The 17,019-nt window shown below is 37.7% G+C and overlaps 1 protein-coding gene across 1 annotated transcript in view; it reads left to right on the forward strand.

Moving 5' to 3' along the window:
* LOC126474556 (uncharacterized) overlaps window positions 1-17,019 on the forward strand; it is a 234,788-nt gene that overhangs the window by 40,258 nt on the left and 177,511 nt on the right. The window contains exon 2 of the mRNA XM_050102031.1: window positions 5,294-5,425. Within this exon, the coding sequence (XP_049957988.1) occupies window positions 5,294-5,425 (132 nt within the window). The remainder of the gene's footprint in view (window positions 1-5,293; window positions 5,426-17,019) is intronic.

A 17,019-nucleotide genomic window follows, 5' to 3' on the forward strand; every position in this document is an offset into this window, starting at 1 on the left:
CCTTTTCTAGTCATTGTGGTGATTCCTTGGAAGGAGGCATTTTCTGAACAAGGCTGCTTTTGTTCTAATTAAATCACAATACTATGATAACTAAAATGCCATTGAAGCATATGGACACATCTTTTGAGGTAATCATCCACTTATCTTTTTTACCTTAATCGGCAGCTACTTCAAAGTTCTTAAAAGAAGTCATTTTCTTATATGAGGCTGTCTTTTTATTTTAAATGAACACTTTATTTCATTGGCAATTAGCTAATTGCCCTCTGAGGTTATCAAGTAATTTTCTGTTCAAGGCAGTTTTTGTTCTAAGAGGGGTAGGGTAGTATTAAATCACTGTCTTACTGTTACTAAAATGTCATTGTGTCATACAAAATCATCTTTTGGGATAATCATCCACTTGTATTTTTTATCTTTGAGTCCGCAGCCATGTTAAAGTTCTTGAAAGAAATCATTTTGTATTTTAAATAAACAATAAATTTCATTGGCAATTAACTAACCCCCCACTCCCCTACTTTAGGGTTATCAAGCAGCATCAGATGAGAATTACACTATCCTATTTCATTTGTGAGCATGTAATGATCCAATATACTGTACAGTTATAGACACTAGGTTATACACCTTCAGATTTCTGGTTGAAAGATTACATGTTGGCAAATGGAAGCACATAACATAATTTTTGTGTGATCATGGTTGATAATGTCCTACATAACAAAACAAGCTAATTGCAAATGAAGAAAAAGTGTTTATTTCACTAAAAAATAGCCTCACACAGGAAAATGACTTCTTTCAAAAAAATTCTAGTGGATGATTGCTTTCAGATTATTCCACAACACCTTTTCATCTACTAGTACACCTAGAAATTTGACACACTTTACAGTGTCCAGCTTTTTGTCCATATAGTCTGCTTCACTTATGTTGTTGTTGTGGGCTTCAGTACAAAGACTGGTTTGATGCTGCTCTCCATGCTACTCTATCCTGTGCAAGCCTCTTCATCTCCACGTAACTACTGCAACCTACATCCTTCTGAATCTGCTTACTGTATTCATCTCTTGGTCTCCCTCTTCAATTACTACCCCCCACGCTTCCCTCCAGTACTAAATTGGTGATCCCTTGATGCCTCAGAATGTGTCTTACGAACTGTTCCGTTATTTCTAGTCAGTTTGTACCACAAATTTTTCTTCTCCCCAGTTCTATTCAGTATCTCCTCATTAATTACATGATCTACCCATCTAATCTTCAGCATTATTCTGCAGCACCACATTTCAAATGCTTCTGTTCTTTTCTTGTCTAAACTGCTTATTGCTATGTTTCACTTCTGTACAAGTCTAAACTCCATACAAATACTTTCAGAAAGTACTTCCCAACATTTAAATCTATACTTGATGTTAACAAATTTCTCTTATTCAGAAACACTTTTCTTGCCATTGCCAGTCTGCATTTTATATCCTCCCTACTTTGACCATCATCAGTTATTTTGCATCTCAAGTAGCAAAACTTGTCTACTATTTTAAGTTTCTCATTTCCAAATCTAATTCCCTCAATACCACCTAATTTAAGTAGACTGCACTCCATTATTCTCATTTTGCTTTTGTTGATGTTCATCTCATATCCTCCTTTCAAGACACTGCCCATTCTGTTCAGTTGCTCTTCCAAGTCCTTTGCTGTCTCTGACAGGATTACAGTGTCATCAGCAAACCTCAAAGTTTGTATTTCTGCTCCCTGGACTTAAATTCCTACTCCAGATTTTCTTTTATTTCCTTTACTGCTTGCTCAATATACAGATTGAATAACATCTGGGATAGGCTACAACCCTTTCTCACTCCCTTCTCAACCACTGCTTCCCTTTTGTGCCCCTCAACTCTTGTAAAAGCCATCTGGTTTCTGTACATATTGTAAATAACCTTTCACTCCCTGTATTTTTCCAATGCCACCTTAAGAATTTGAAAGAGAGTATTCCAGTCAACATTGCAAAAGCTTTCTCTAAGTCTACAAATGCTATAAACATAGGTTTGCCTTTCGTTAACCTATCTTCTACAAGAAGTCATAGGGGAAGTATTGCCTCAGGTGTTCCTATATTTCTTCAGAATCCAAACTGATCTTCCCCAAGGTTGGCTTCTACCAGTTTTTCCATTCTTCTGTAAAGGATTTACGTTAGTATTTTGCAGCTGTGACTTATTAAACTGATAGTTCGGTAATTTTCACACCTGTCAGCACCTGCTTTCTGTGGAATTGGAATTATTATATTTTTCTTGAAGTCTGTGGATATTTCACCTGTTTCGTACATCTTCATCACCAGAAGAAAGAGCTTTGACATGGCTGGCTCTCTCAAGGCTATCAGTAGCTCTAATGGAATGTTGTCAACTCCCCGTGCCTTGTTTTGAGTTAAGTCTTTCAGTGCTTCGTCAAATTCTTTTCCTGTCTAATTTTCACTGGCCCCCTCCTGCCTCTGTTACATACAATGCACTTAGCTTTTCACTCTTATTAACATGTGCACAATGTTTTAGTAGTAATCTCCATGTTGTGTATTAACCTGTCTTCCACCTTTAACCTCTCAGGTTTTCAAATCTCATCTGATGCAGTCCCCAACAATCAGTCTTCCCTTCTCATCCCATATGGTTAGTCTCCCCTGACCCACGGTTCTGGGTGACTTTCCCAAAATATATGCCTTTTCCTAGACCTCTCCAGTTCTCCTCATTAATTTGTAACCCTGCTTTCTTTGAAATATTTCTGTAAAAACTTGACATGAGCTGCAAGCCATCTTTGCTGCCATTTATTAGAATAACATTGTCATTATGTGCAAGCCAGTTTATTCTGATATAATCCATTTTATTCCAAGTTGATTTAATTTTTGTTGTTCTGTTTCTATCTTATCTAAATTCAAATTGAACAGTATTGGAAATAATGTGTCTCCTTGTCTGGAGACCAGTTCTGATTTCCAAATGCTCCGATGTTCCTGTAGTGATTTTTACTTTGCAGTATGTTTCCTCTAAACGCACCTGTATGAGATTTATTGAATTTTGTGGAAACTGAAACTCATTCAAGATGTTGGTGATTGTGTCCCTATGGAGGCTATCATAAGATTTTTTGAAATCTACAAAAAAACATGTGAATGTCAACATTATGTTCCCAACCTTTCTCGGTTACCTTTCTGAGTGTAGAAAGGTGGTCTGTAGTAGATCTGGACCTTCTGAAACCACAGTGACAGTCCCCCCTGTAATTCTTTCTCCAATCGCAATCATTGTCCTCTGTGGATACTGTGACAGAGTTTTGTAAATTACATTAAGGAGTGCAACCCCTCTATAATTATCACATATTGGGGGGGGGGGGGTCATTATTTTTTAATATAGGGCAGTTTATTGCCATTTTCCAGTCATCAAGTGATCTCTCATATTTCCAAACATTCAGTTTTGTAATTATTTTAACTAGTAACAGTTCTCCATTCTACATTAGCTCTCCTGCAATTTGATATTCACTGAAAGTCTTAATGTTTTCTTAGGTTTTTGCTTATTTGTTGTATTTATTCTTTATTGGGAGTCCCTGCTTTGCTGTCTATGGTGTCTGGCACCTCACATGGAAGAGACTCAATGGGGTCATCACAATTCAGTAGTTTTATGATGTATCTGCCCATAGCCATTCTGCTTCAGTGTCATTAAGGATCTTCCTCTGTTGTTTTTAACAAATGTTTCTTTTTCCTTATATTTCTGTGTTACTTTCTGTACTTTTTGTTACATTTGTCTTGTCCTGTGATGGATACTGTCCTCCTCCACTTCTTCTATTAGCTCCTTGTAATATTTCTGTTCCTCCTGCCTTAGTATAGTTGCTGTTTCCTTCCTTATTCTGATATAGCTGTCTTTTAACTTCTGATTCCTCATATTTTCTAGACAGCTCTTCCCAGCCTGCCTTCTCTCTCCAATTTCTTGCTGGCACACTTGATTGAACCATACCTTATCTGATCTCTTTCATTAGCCTACAATTTCAAATACTAACTGCTTTTCTGTTTGCTTAATTTAAGATCAGTTTGGGTTTCTGTCACAGTCTCTTACCTTTTCCTCTCATTTACTTACGTTTTCTGCTAGTGTTGACTCTTATTTTCTCGTAGCTGTTCTAAACACCTTCTTAAATTTAATGTTCATTTTACTTATCACCTATAATAATAAATGGTAAATAAAAATATTATTCCCATAAAAGTCACATATATTGTTTGCTGCATCAGATATCATGTACCATACATCATGAAACTTAGATGGTATCAAACAATATGAAACTTTATATTTATATTTTGCCATACTGACCTAAATCTTGGTACTTTACAATAGTCCCCCCCCCCTCCCTCCCTCACAGGATATTATGCATAGAATGTGCATGTGTTTCTGTGAAACTATGGAGCATGTTATTGCTATAAAAATTATTCATCTCATATTTCTTTAATAAAAATATTAATGAAAAATTTTCCACTATGATTCTTCTAAAGAAAACAGTTTTTCACCTTACATTGACATTAGTTAACAAGATTAAGAAAGGGATGAATATGGACATAAATGAACAGATATCCATGAAAATTAAAGCTGTTACTTCTGACAAATAAATATTACAACAGTATTTCAATAAACTTTTTGGAAACATTCAATGTGAAAATTTCATTTAAGAAAGCTTAAAAGTCAGAGCATATAGAATTCCATATTTTTAAATTTTCATTGTTTGTCGCAGCTAACATTTTGACCAGAATATTTACAAGAAAATTGACTATTGGTTTCATATACAATGCAGTTTTAATTGTTAGTATTCGTCTCAAATAAATTAATAGAAACACAATGAGAAGTACTATGTGTAAGTATTATTTGAGCTCAGGCCAAAAGGCATGTTCACATTAATAGTAAACAATAAAGAAAATGTTACTACTGTAAAAGCTCACATTTACCATGTTGCACACCCAAAAGGAAAGTTTTGCCCAGTTTTTCTCTCTAAGGCTCAATCCAATTTATATCCACATTCCACCACCAGGAATGGAGTGTGAACGTTTGCCAATATCAGCCACTTGTACTCCCAAAACATCAGAGAAATCATTAAACAACATTGGCTGAAGATCATGAGACAGAAGCCTACAGGCATTCCAACATTTTAAAAGTTATTTAGTAGTTTCATCTGCTCCATATAACAACCCCCATTGTATCTTTCATCAAGTCTCTTTTTTAGTGCATTAGTGAGGATCAACTTGTCAAATGGAGTATCATATTTGGTGATATTTATATTTATTGTTTTTCATGTTGAAGACTTACTGAGTTGATTTCACCAGTTGTTTTACAATAATCGACCAACACCTTTTGTTTGTTGTCTTAAGTGGTCCAGAAACCAGGTTCAAGCAGCTGCAAAGGAGAAGCAAGATGAAAAGCTCGACTCACCACAACAGTTGTCTAGTGATCCAAAGGTATGTTAATATTTTCATACTTGCTTTTTACACCAGAGATAGGAAAATCTTATAATTTTACTGGATATTTTAATTATATTTTACTGGATATTTTAATTATATTTTTAAAAGTCGCTCAGGACACTGGGAGAGATGTAGCATTCTCCATGGAAAACTTTTGACTGAATTATTCAGTCAATTAATTGAATAATTCTTTTCTAATTCATACTGCCCATAATACAAGACAGCTATAAATAAATTCAAGATGTACATGTAGTCTCAATACACGCATGTTGATCAGGGTGTATTGCTACTGAGTTACAAATTCTGTTAACAACCAGGAGATTTTCTAACAATTTGCTGGATATCAGTTTTGATTTTTGCAAAGGATTTTCTAGGGAAAAGTAATGGATGACCTCACAAATAGATTCCTGGCAGAGAAAATCAATAAAAAATGGCTTTGTTAGAAGAATACTTTGTTAGAACACAAAGGACTTTTATTCAGTTGATCATCAGATTATATTTGGGATGCCAAAAGTTGTAGTGTTATGAACATCTGTCTAGCATGGATGGAGTCTTATGCTCATAGCATAAAGCTAAGTAGACAAATGGCATCCTAGGAATAAAAGTAAATTCAGCATGAGGGCACAAATAAAATAGTTTTACAGGATCCAATATATATATATTGTCCTCAAATTATTTTAAAATTTGCTAAAAAAATAATAATGTTTTCTGATGATGGAAGCATACTAATAAAGGTCTTACACTCAGTGCTACAGACACAACCCAGATGATAATTGAACAGGCTCATAACTGTATCACAATAAACAAGTTTAATATTAATTACTATACAACCTAAATTATCTTATTTTTTGACAAATCATTGAGATCCCATAATGAAGGAGAACCTTCAGGGGTGTGTAATAGTCAAGGTTTACATAAACAAAACACAAAGAAATTGTAAGTTTTTTTATATGTATATGGCATTAACATTAAACTTCAATTATGCTGCATAATACTGCCTGTGTTTATGACAGTCAGATTTAATCAAGTAAATTAGATAAATAGCTGCTGCCACCATAGTTATTTTATATAAATGTTGTTCATCTGCTGTTGATAGCTTAAAAATTACTTGTTAATAACCCCCCCCCCTCCCCCAAAAACAAAATAATTACCTACATTTGTTGATACTGAATCCTGTTTACAGTATGTTAATACTCGTTATGAAGCTTTAAAATCAGTGCAGCTACTTGCCGTATAGCAAACAGAACTTTTCAAAAATAACTTTAGGGATCCTACAGACATAGGAAACTTATTTTATGACAGACTGCCACTTAGCACAAAGAGCATGAGCACCTTCAAAAGGAACATCTCATCTCAGGATGTTGGTATAAGATGCGCTGCACTTGTAGGTAAAACCATAAGACAAATGTAAGTGTAAAATTATAATGAAGTAAAACACTTCCCTTTTCACGTGGAAACAATTTTTCTGAAAGAAGGGAAAAGGAAAACAAAATGTAGTGCTGAAAATACAGAAGAGATCATACAAACTGAGTGATTTTATGTAAATATGATTTAACTGTGTTTTTCGCTATGTATAAATGTTCAAATATTTTTTACATTATGACTAACATACATGATCTAAAAATTAGTTTCCAGTCTGTATAAATGTATTACTATTTTCAGCAGTACAGCAAAAACACTTAACTTTAGAGACTTTCCTTGTGTGTGCAAGAGTATTTGTAAATTAATACAGTCTACTATATATATCATCCTGTGGGCTACTATTGATTATTTGTAAACATTATCATTATTATAAAAATTGTGTTTATTTATCAGTGACAACTTTCTAAGAAGTTTGTTTATTCTGTATAAAACTGACAACATAACGTGTCTAATATCATTATAAAATATTATCTATGAGGGTGGCTAATGAGGTATGTTTTTAATTTTCTTTTGAATATGTTGGGCCTTCTCAGTCTCTTACTTATGGCAGATGTGATCTTTTTGAATATCTTTCTACCAGATTACATAACTTTACCTCAGGAACCTTAGCCAAGATACAAAGTAGACATGAAAACTATATTTAGTATCTTGAACTGTGATCATGCAAATCACATTTACTATTAGTAATCAAACCACTGTAGTGGGTTTTTTCCATTATACTACATATTTAGGTTTCTTCTCCTTCCATTTTCGTAGGAACATTTCCATGATACTTTCCTTTGAGTCAAATAAACCTTGATCATTTGTCTTGCTCTTCTTTCTAAATGTTTAATATTCCCTGTCAGTCCTATTTGGTATGGGTTCCACACACTTGAAAAATGTACTATGATGGGTACCTTGTGTGGGGCGGCAGGTGTAAAATTTAATTTCTATTGTTTGTTGCCGCTCTCAAAACAGGCTCTCTAACTACAATGTTTGCAACCAGAAAGTGATTAGCAAAAACGTGATGCCTGTAATTAAAGTTCACTGTGCCCTCTCTGATGGAGAAATAAAGTTATTGATCATTGAAGTTCATTATGCTGAGGATTTAGGATGATGTTTGGGATTCATATAAAATGCAGTTTCCTATAACAATTTTCACTATATTCTGAAAACGATAAAGCTTAAAGTTCCAGACAAAAGTTTACCCTATCAACTCGTGTACTGTCAGAGCTGTTCAGAGTCTATTGAGAGGGTCCTATTATCCCTTGATAACGAAACTGTTCAGTAATTGTTATCGATGTAAAAGTTCACAGTGAATGCTCACCAAAATTTGATGTTAATACACATCAAACGCCATGCCAGTAGTGATAGAAGGTCTGTCCTGCAGTGACATGTGAAAATACGACATACACAAACTGAGAATAAATTACCGGAGTCGTTCAGCAATTAACACTTTACCCCAATGCGAACTCATTGTTACGTGCCTACTGAGTTACATAATACAGCATCCAAGGCTGTTCCTTGCAACTGCACAAACGCGATGTGGCTTCTGACACGGAGTGTGCACTGATACGAATCTAGAAGAGAAGTGGGGCCTGACTCTAGCTTGCAGTGCTCTTATTTATATAGCTGCAGTGTGGACCGCCAAGGGCACAGCTGACAACATTTGCCTTCCTAACTACCCGCTCGGCTAGTAGAGCACCACTTCAAGTTATTAAATAATTAATTGTTCGCTGAAGACCAATGAAGATCTCAATTTAATTGTGCAATCAGCACACAGGTAAGTATTTGTAATAAAATTCTGATGTGGCTAGGTTAAATACTTTTGGCAAGAGAATTATTTTAATTGCACTGCACGCAAGAGGTGAGCTCTGAACTTGCCCTTTGGAGAGACACTACAGCTGTGGTTTTATAGCTAATTTTTGGAAATTTCTCACATCTTTGTTATTATAATGTATCTCCACTACCTAAATTTAAAGATCCTAACTTTATCTAATCACTTACTTAATATATCTCGCTTCCGTACTTTTAGGACACAAAAACAGAAAATCATGAATTTCAACCAAAATATTACTTTGTGAGATCCAGCAAGCTGTTTCCATTACATTACAATGGAATAGGAATCCGAATATAAGTTCTGAGGTTTCTAGCTCCTACCTGTTGCGCCGATGATTTTTACGTAAAACGTCCAAATTTCGAAAACTGTTAAATTTACTAAACTGAAACTTAACACATTATTATTTTAGCATCACTCCTGACATGCTATTAACTTTTCAGATTATTTACTTTACTTTTAAGGTATTTCATAACATTTCTGACGTCATAGCTAGTTACAGCGGACTAGGCTGGCACACGATGGAAAGCATATGAATTCTATATGGCTGCTTCCCTACACCTACCAGTCAGCCAAAGTCTTGAAATGTTGGAAGGCAGAGTAGTTCCACTTGTTATATTACCACTCCTAACATAAATACCATTTTTCTTTTTGTGCTCTTACATCATATGTATTACACATAGCAAACAGTATGAAATCACCAAATTCTTATTCAGGCTGTATTTTTTGAAACTTTATTATGCTGCTTATAGTTTACAGGCTGTCAGCAATAACAGCACAAATATTTTACAGAGAAACATTTCATTTAACAAATTATTCAAATTTTGTGATTCACTAATAGTGTGTGAACTTCCAGATTCATACCCACTAATAATTGTTGGTTTTAGCACTGACATACCTTATTTGAGACGTTTGTATTTCTTTTTTGCCTGCTTCATTTACTGCATTTTTATATTTTCTCCTTTTATCAATTAAATTCAATATTTCTTCTGTTACCCAAGGATTTCTACTAGCCCTCGTCTTTTTACCTACTTGATCCTCTGATGCCTTCACTACTTCATCCCTCGAAGCTACCCATTCTTCTTGTACTGTATTTCTTTCCCCCATTCCCTGCCATTTGTTCCCTTATGCTCTCCCTGAAACCCTGTACAACCTCTGGTTTAGTCAGTTTATCCAGGTCCCACCTCCTTAAATTCCCACCTTTTGGCAGTTTCTTCAGCTTTAATCTACAGTTCATAACCAATAGACTGTGGTCAGAGTCCACATCTGCCCTTGGAAATGTCTTACAATTTAAAACATGGTTCCTAAATCTCTGTCTTACCATTATATAATCTATCTGAAATCTGTCAGTATCTCCAAGCTTCTTCCATGTATACAATCTTCTTTTATGATCCTTGAACCAAGTGTTAGCTATGATTAAGTTATGCTCTGTGCAAAATTCTACCAGGCGGCTTCCTCTTTCAATTCTTAGCCCCAATCCATATTCACCTACTATGTTTCCTTCTCTCCCTTTTCCTACTACTGAATTCCAGTCACCCATGACTATTAAATTTTCGTCTCCCTTCACTATCTGAATAGTGAGATTGATAGGAAGTGCAAAATGGCTAAGCAGGGATGGCTGGAGGATAAATTTAAGGATGTAGAGGCTTATCTCACTAGGGGTAAGATAGATACTGCCTATAGGAAAATTAAAGAGACCTTTGGAGAAAAGAGAGCCACTTGTATGAATATAAAGAGCTCAGATGGAAACCCAGTTCTAAGCAAAGAAGGGAAAGCAGAAAGGTGGAAGGAGTATATAGAGGGTCTATACAAGGGCGATGTACTTGAGGACAATATTATGGAAATGGGAGATATGATACTGCGTGAAGAGTTTGACAGAGCACTGAAAGACCTGAGTCGAAACAAGGCCCCGGGAGTAGACAACATCCCATTAGAACTACTGACGGCCTTGGGAGAGCCAGTCCTGACAAAACTCTACCATCTGGTGAGCAAGATGTATGAGACTGCCGAAATACCCTCAGACTTCAAGAAGAATATAATAATTCCAATCCCAAAGAAAGCAGGTGTTGACAGATGTGAAAATTACCGAACAATCAGTTTAATTAGTCACGGCTGCAAAATACTAACGCGAATTCTTTACAGATGAATGGAAAAACTAGTAGAAGCCGACCTAGGAGAAGATCAGTTTGGATTCCATAGAAATATTGGAACACGTGAGGCAATACGGACCCTACGACTTATCTTAGAAGCTAGATCAAGGAAAGGCAAACCTACATTTCTAACATTTGTAGACTTAGAGAAAGCTTTTGACAATGTTGACTGGAATACTCCCTTTCAAATTCTGAGGGTGGCAGGGGTAAAATATAGGGAGCGAAAGGCTATTTACAATTTGTATAGAAACCAAATGGCAGTTATAAAAGTTGAGGGGCATGAAAGGGAAGCAGTGGATGGGAAGGGAGTGAGACAGGGCTGTAGCCTTTCCCCAATGTTATTCAATCTGTATATTGAGCAAGCAGTGAAGGAAACAATAGAAAAATTCGGAGTAGGTATTAAAATCCATGGAGAAGAAATAAAAACTTTGAGGTTCGCTGATGACATTGTAATTCTGTCAGAGACAGCAAAGGACTTGGAAGAGCAATTGAACGGAATGGATAGTGTCTTGAAAGGAGGATATAAGATGAACATCAACAAAAGCAAAACGAGGATAATGGAATGTAGTCGAATTAAGTCGGGTGATGCTGAGGGTATTAGATCAGGAAATAAGACACTTAAAGTAGTAAAGGAGTTTTGCTATTTGGGGAGCAAAATAACTGATGATGGTCGAAGTAGAGAGGATATAAAATGCAGACTGGCAATGGGAAGGAAAGTGATTCAGAAGAAGAGAAATTTGTTAACATCGAGTATAGATTTAAGTGTCAGGAAGTCGTTTCTGAAAGTATTTGTATGGAAGTGAAACATGGACGATAAATAGTTTAGACAAGAAGAGAATAGAAGCTTTCGAAACGGCTAAGAATGCTGAAGATTAGATGGGTAGATCACATAACTAATGAGGAGGTGTTGAATAGGATTGGGGAGAAGAGAAGTTTGTGGCACAACTTGACTAGAAGAAGGGATCAGTTGGTAGGACATGTTCTGAGGCATCAAGGGATCACCAATTTGGTACTGGAGGGCAGCGTGGAGGGTAAAAATCGTAGAGGGAGACCAAGAGATGAATACACCAAGCAGATTCAGAAGGATGTAGGTTGCAATAGGTACTGGGAGATGAAGAAGCTTGCACAGGATAGAGTAGCATGGAGAGCTGCATCAAACCAGTCTCAGGACTGAAGACAACAACAACAACAACAACCTTATTTGAAAACAGTCATTCCCATCTTTCTAAGAATATTTTATCTTTCCCATAAACCATCCATATTGAAAATTGTCAGTTTCTTGAGTGTGTGAATCCTTGAATGTGACCCTTCCAAAATTTCAGTGTTACTATCTTGTGTTTCTAATTTTTCTGTTTACAATAATGTGTAATTTTCCTAGAATAAAATAATATTTGCTCATGAAATATATTAATTAGAAAATCTGAATTTTCAGAAAATTCTTGGTGAGCTCATATCAGCCTCATAAATGGAACAATTATTTGTACCAGTTTAAGGACATCAGCCAATTGTTAATCAAAATAGTGTCACTGTCTGATGTGTTTATGTATTCTATAGATTTTCTACCTTTTATGTTGTTATAGCTTTAAATTTCAGTATTTTGTAGTATCTGCCTCACACACATCTAAAAGCAGGCATCTCACATAGTGGCAAGCATTCAACCATTATAAATACTATGTTTGTCAGTTTATTCATTTAGTCAGAAGGTGTTTAGTAAACATTATTTGAAATTCCATACCAATTGTTCAGTCAGTCCATAGCCAGCTCTCAACAAGTACAAATAGCATGTAAAATCCTATGACGTTGTGCTACATAATTACTGAGTATCGCCATTTGTATGTAAGTTTGCCACTATATTAAGGAGGCCTGTTCATGAATGGGTAGCATTTTCATCCCATACTTTCAGAGTGCATTGCTCTTCATCTATAACACTTAGAAGAATTCAGAATGAATTGTAACGATATTTGGAAAAGGAAAGTTACCACTCACTATATAGCAGAGATTCTGAGTCCAGGTAGGCACAACAAAAAGACTGTCACAATATAAGCTTACGGCCAATAACACCTTTGTTGAAAATAGACCACACACACACACACACACACACACACACACACACACACACACACACACTTGTGCGCAAACGCAACTCACACACACGTGACTGCAGCCTCTGGCAGCCGAAGCCACACTGTGAGCAACAGCAGTGGTGCATGATTGGAGCAGCAGCTGCGTGGAGGTAATGAGGAAGCTGGGGCGGAGCGGGTGACAGTGAAGCACTGCTGTGGAGTACGCAAGGACGAGGTGGAGAGAGGGTAGGGCAGCTAGGTGCAGTCACAAGGTTATATGGGGGCACGGGAGAGGTGGGGGGGGGGGGGGGGGGGGCGTGGGCTAGCAGACAAGGAGATAAGTAGAAAGAGTGGTTGTGTTGGTGGAATGAGGGCTGTATAGTGCTGGAACAGTGGCAGGGAAGGGGCTGAAAGGGTGAGAAAAATGAGAAAAATGACTAACGAAGGTTGAGGCCAGGAAATGTAGGATATATTGCATGGAGAGTTCCCACCTGTGCAATTCAGAAAAACTGGTGTTGGTGGTAAGGATCCATATGGCACAGGCTGTGAAGCAGTTATTGAAATGAAGGATGTCATGCTGGGCGGCCTGCTCATCAACAGGGTGGTCCACATCTTTCTTAGCTACAGTTTGTTGGTAGCCATTCATGCAGACAGCTAGCCTGTTGATTGTCATGCCCACATAGGATGCATCACAGTGGTTGCAGCTTAGCCTGTAGGCCACATGACTGGTTTCACAGGTAGCCCTGTCTTTGATGGGATAGGTGATGCTTGTAACTGGACTAGAATAGTTGGTGGTGGAAGGATGTATGGGACAGGTCTTGCATCTGGGTCTATTACAGGGATATGAGCCATGAGGTAAGGGGTTGGGAGCATGGGTTGTGTCAGGAAGGACGAGTGTATTGTGTAAGTTTGCTGGGTGGCAGAATACCACTGTGGGAGAGGTGGGAAGGATAGTGGGCAGGACATTTCTCATTTCAGAGCTTGGCAAGAGGTAGTCAAAACCCTGGCAGAGAATGTAATTCAGTTGCTCCAGTCCTGGCTGGTACTGAATTATGAGGGGAAATCTCCTCTGTGGTCAGATGGTGAGGTTGTGGGAAACTGGAAAGGTAAGGCATGTGAGATTTGCTTTTGTACAAGGTTGGGAGGATAATTACAGTCTGTGAAGGACTCAGTGAGACCCTTGGTATATTTCGAGAGGGACCACTTGCCACCGCAGATGTGATGATCATGGGTGGCTAGGTTGTATGAAAGGGACTTCTTGGTATGGAATGGTGGCACCTGTCGAAGTGGAGGTATTGCATGCGGTTAGTAGGTTTGATATGGACAGAGGTACTAACATAGCCATCTTCGAGGTTGAGTAGGACCAGGTGAAGCAAATGGGGAAGAAGCTGTTGAGGTTCTGGAGGAATGTGCATAGGGAGTCCTCACTCTCGATCCACATCGCATAGATGTCATCAGTGAATCTGAACCAGATGAGGGGTTTAGGATTCTGGGTGTTTAGGAAGGATTCTTCTAGATAGTCCATGAATAGGTTGGCAACTGGGAAGGAGGTTGTTGGTTTGGACCATCCTGTTGCTGATCCGGGTGCTCAACATAATGTCCTTCATTTCAGTGACTGCTTCACAGCCTGTGCCATATGGATCCTTCCCACCACCACCAGGTTTTCTGAATCACACAGATGGAAACTCTCCCTGCAATACATCATATGTTCCCATAACCCTCCTGGCCTCAACCATCACTAGTCATTTTTCTCACTCATCCTGGTCCTTCCCTGTTCCCATTCCAGCACCCAGTCTTTTTACTTCTTTTCTGCTACTCCCCTCCCCCCCCCCCCCCCCCCCTCCCGCCTCTCCCCTGCCCCGTCTACTCTCCCAACTGCAACTACCTGCTCTGCTCTCTCTCCACTTTGTCCTTGCACGCTCCCCAGCTGCACTTCACTGTCCCCCACTCTTCACTCTTACCCTACTATTCCTCCCCCTCCCTGCCCCAGCCTCCTCCTTACCCCCCCCCCCCCCCCCCCTTTTTCAGTTGCCACTCCCATCATGCACTGCTGTTGTTGCTCACAGTGTGGCTTCAGCTGCCAGAAGCTGCATTCATGTGTGTGAGAGTTGCGTTTGCGTGTGTGTGTGTGTGTGTGTGTGTGTGTGTGTGTGTGTGTGTGTGTGTGTGTGTGTGTGCGTGTGTGCATGCATGCATGTGTGTGTCTGTCGTCTATTTTCAACAAAGGACTTGTTGGCTGAAAGCTTATATTTTGACAGTCTTTTTGTCGTGCCTATCTCCGACTCAGCATCACCACTATATGGTGAGTGGCAACTTTCCTTTTCATAATATTGTTGCACTTAGGAGAGTGGTGGTTTATGGCAACACTAAATGACTTAGGATAAGTGGTAGCATAAGCTATGTCTATTTATCTATAATAGTTTAAATACTACAACAACTTGTTTACATCATGAACGTTGAATGCATATTTAGTCTTCTGTACCATCATCTGGGACATCATGAATTTAACATCACTCAAACTGTGTAAGGCCTCTCTCAACTTTCATAGAACTCTTTTGGGCCTCACATTATATAATTTGAAGTATGTCCAAGTAATTAAAAAAAATGTTTCATCTAATCATTATTTTCCTTAATAATGACCATCGATAATGATCTATAGTATACTTTAAATTATTTAATGTGAAGCAGAACATAATACTGCCAACAGCCTTGCTGCAGTGGTGACACCAGTTCCCATCAAATCACCTAAGTCAAGTGCTATTGGGCTTGGTTAGCAGTTGGATGGGTGACTGTCTGATCTGCACAAATTGAGGAGCTACTTGATTGAGAAGTAGTGACTCTGGTCCCATAAACTGACAATGGGCAGGAGAACGATGTACAGATCACATGCCCCTCTGTATCCACATCCAGTGACAAAATGATGATGACACATTAGTTGTTTAGTACCATTGAGTATGTTTGGATGGAATTTTCAGTTTAGTTTTATAACAGAATTCCATGAATACCAAGAGAAACCTGACAGTGTTTGAATGATATTAGATGCATGATGTCCCAGATAATGGTACCAAAAACTAATGTTTGTTTAAAACTCATCGTATGAACAAATCAATGTAGAAATTACACTAATATAGATAAATCAATACTTACACTGTTGCTTAATCTAATCCCATTCAGTCTTGGCATAAAGCAGCATCATCCTAAATGTTACAGTTCAAGAGCTAACACTCCGGAAGTACAGGATGAAGAGGAGCAGGAGGAGTAGGAGATTAGTTTTTAAGATCCAGTTGACAATGAGGTTATTAGAAAAAGAGTGCAAGCTAATATTAGGAAAGGATTTGGAAGGAAATTTGGAATGCGCTTTCAAAGGAACCATCCCAACATTTGCCAGAAGCCATTTAGAAAAATTACAGAAAACCTAAATCCAGATGGCCAGACACAGGTTTCAGCTGCTTTCCACCCAAATGTGAGTTCTGTGTGCTAATGACTGTGCCACCTTGCTTGGTATTAAAGAATGAAAATGCTACCTGTTCACAAGCAGGCCCCCTTAAGCGAAATACATGAAAACTAATCAGTAAATTATTATCATTGTGAGTGAATTATTACATATATAAATGTGAAAATCACAGTTCATGATTGTGGGTGCAATTCATTTAAAAACTACTTGAAATTTTTAAAATTGGTGAATGAACATTGATACAAAGTAAACTAATGAACACTGATACAAAGACAATTGCTGAGGAACACAGAAGCAACTCAGTAACGTTACAGTCTACCCCCCGCTTTACCTGTGACTGAGCCTATGCGATCATTCCAGCTCACACTACCACAGATTCTTACACTGAGGCATTTGTATGAGTTGACTGATACCTGTTGTCACTCTGTGATAATGTAGTCTTAGGGTACTATGTTTTTAGGTGTTGTGAGGTATATGGTATTGTGTATTTGATTTGATTATTTAAAGCAAGTTTCCAAGCTTTGCATCGCATTAATATCTTATCAAAACTTGACTGGATGTCTCTTCAGTTTTTTCAGATACTACTACAGTATAGACAACTGTATAATCAACAAAAAAGCGTAGTTTATTATTAATTTACTGTGCACTAATGAATGGCTGCTAGGTCATTAATGTACAATGTGGAA

The sequence above is a fragment of the Schistocerca serialis genome, chromosome 4 (genome assembly GCF_023864345.2).
Source record: "Schistocerca serialis cubense isolate TAMUIC-IGC-003099 chromosome 4, iqSchSeri2.2, whole genome shotgun sequence".
NCBI classification, from domain to species: Eukaryota; Metazoa; Arthropoda; class Insecta; order Orthoptera; family Acrididae; genus Schistocerca; species Schistocerca serialis.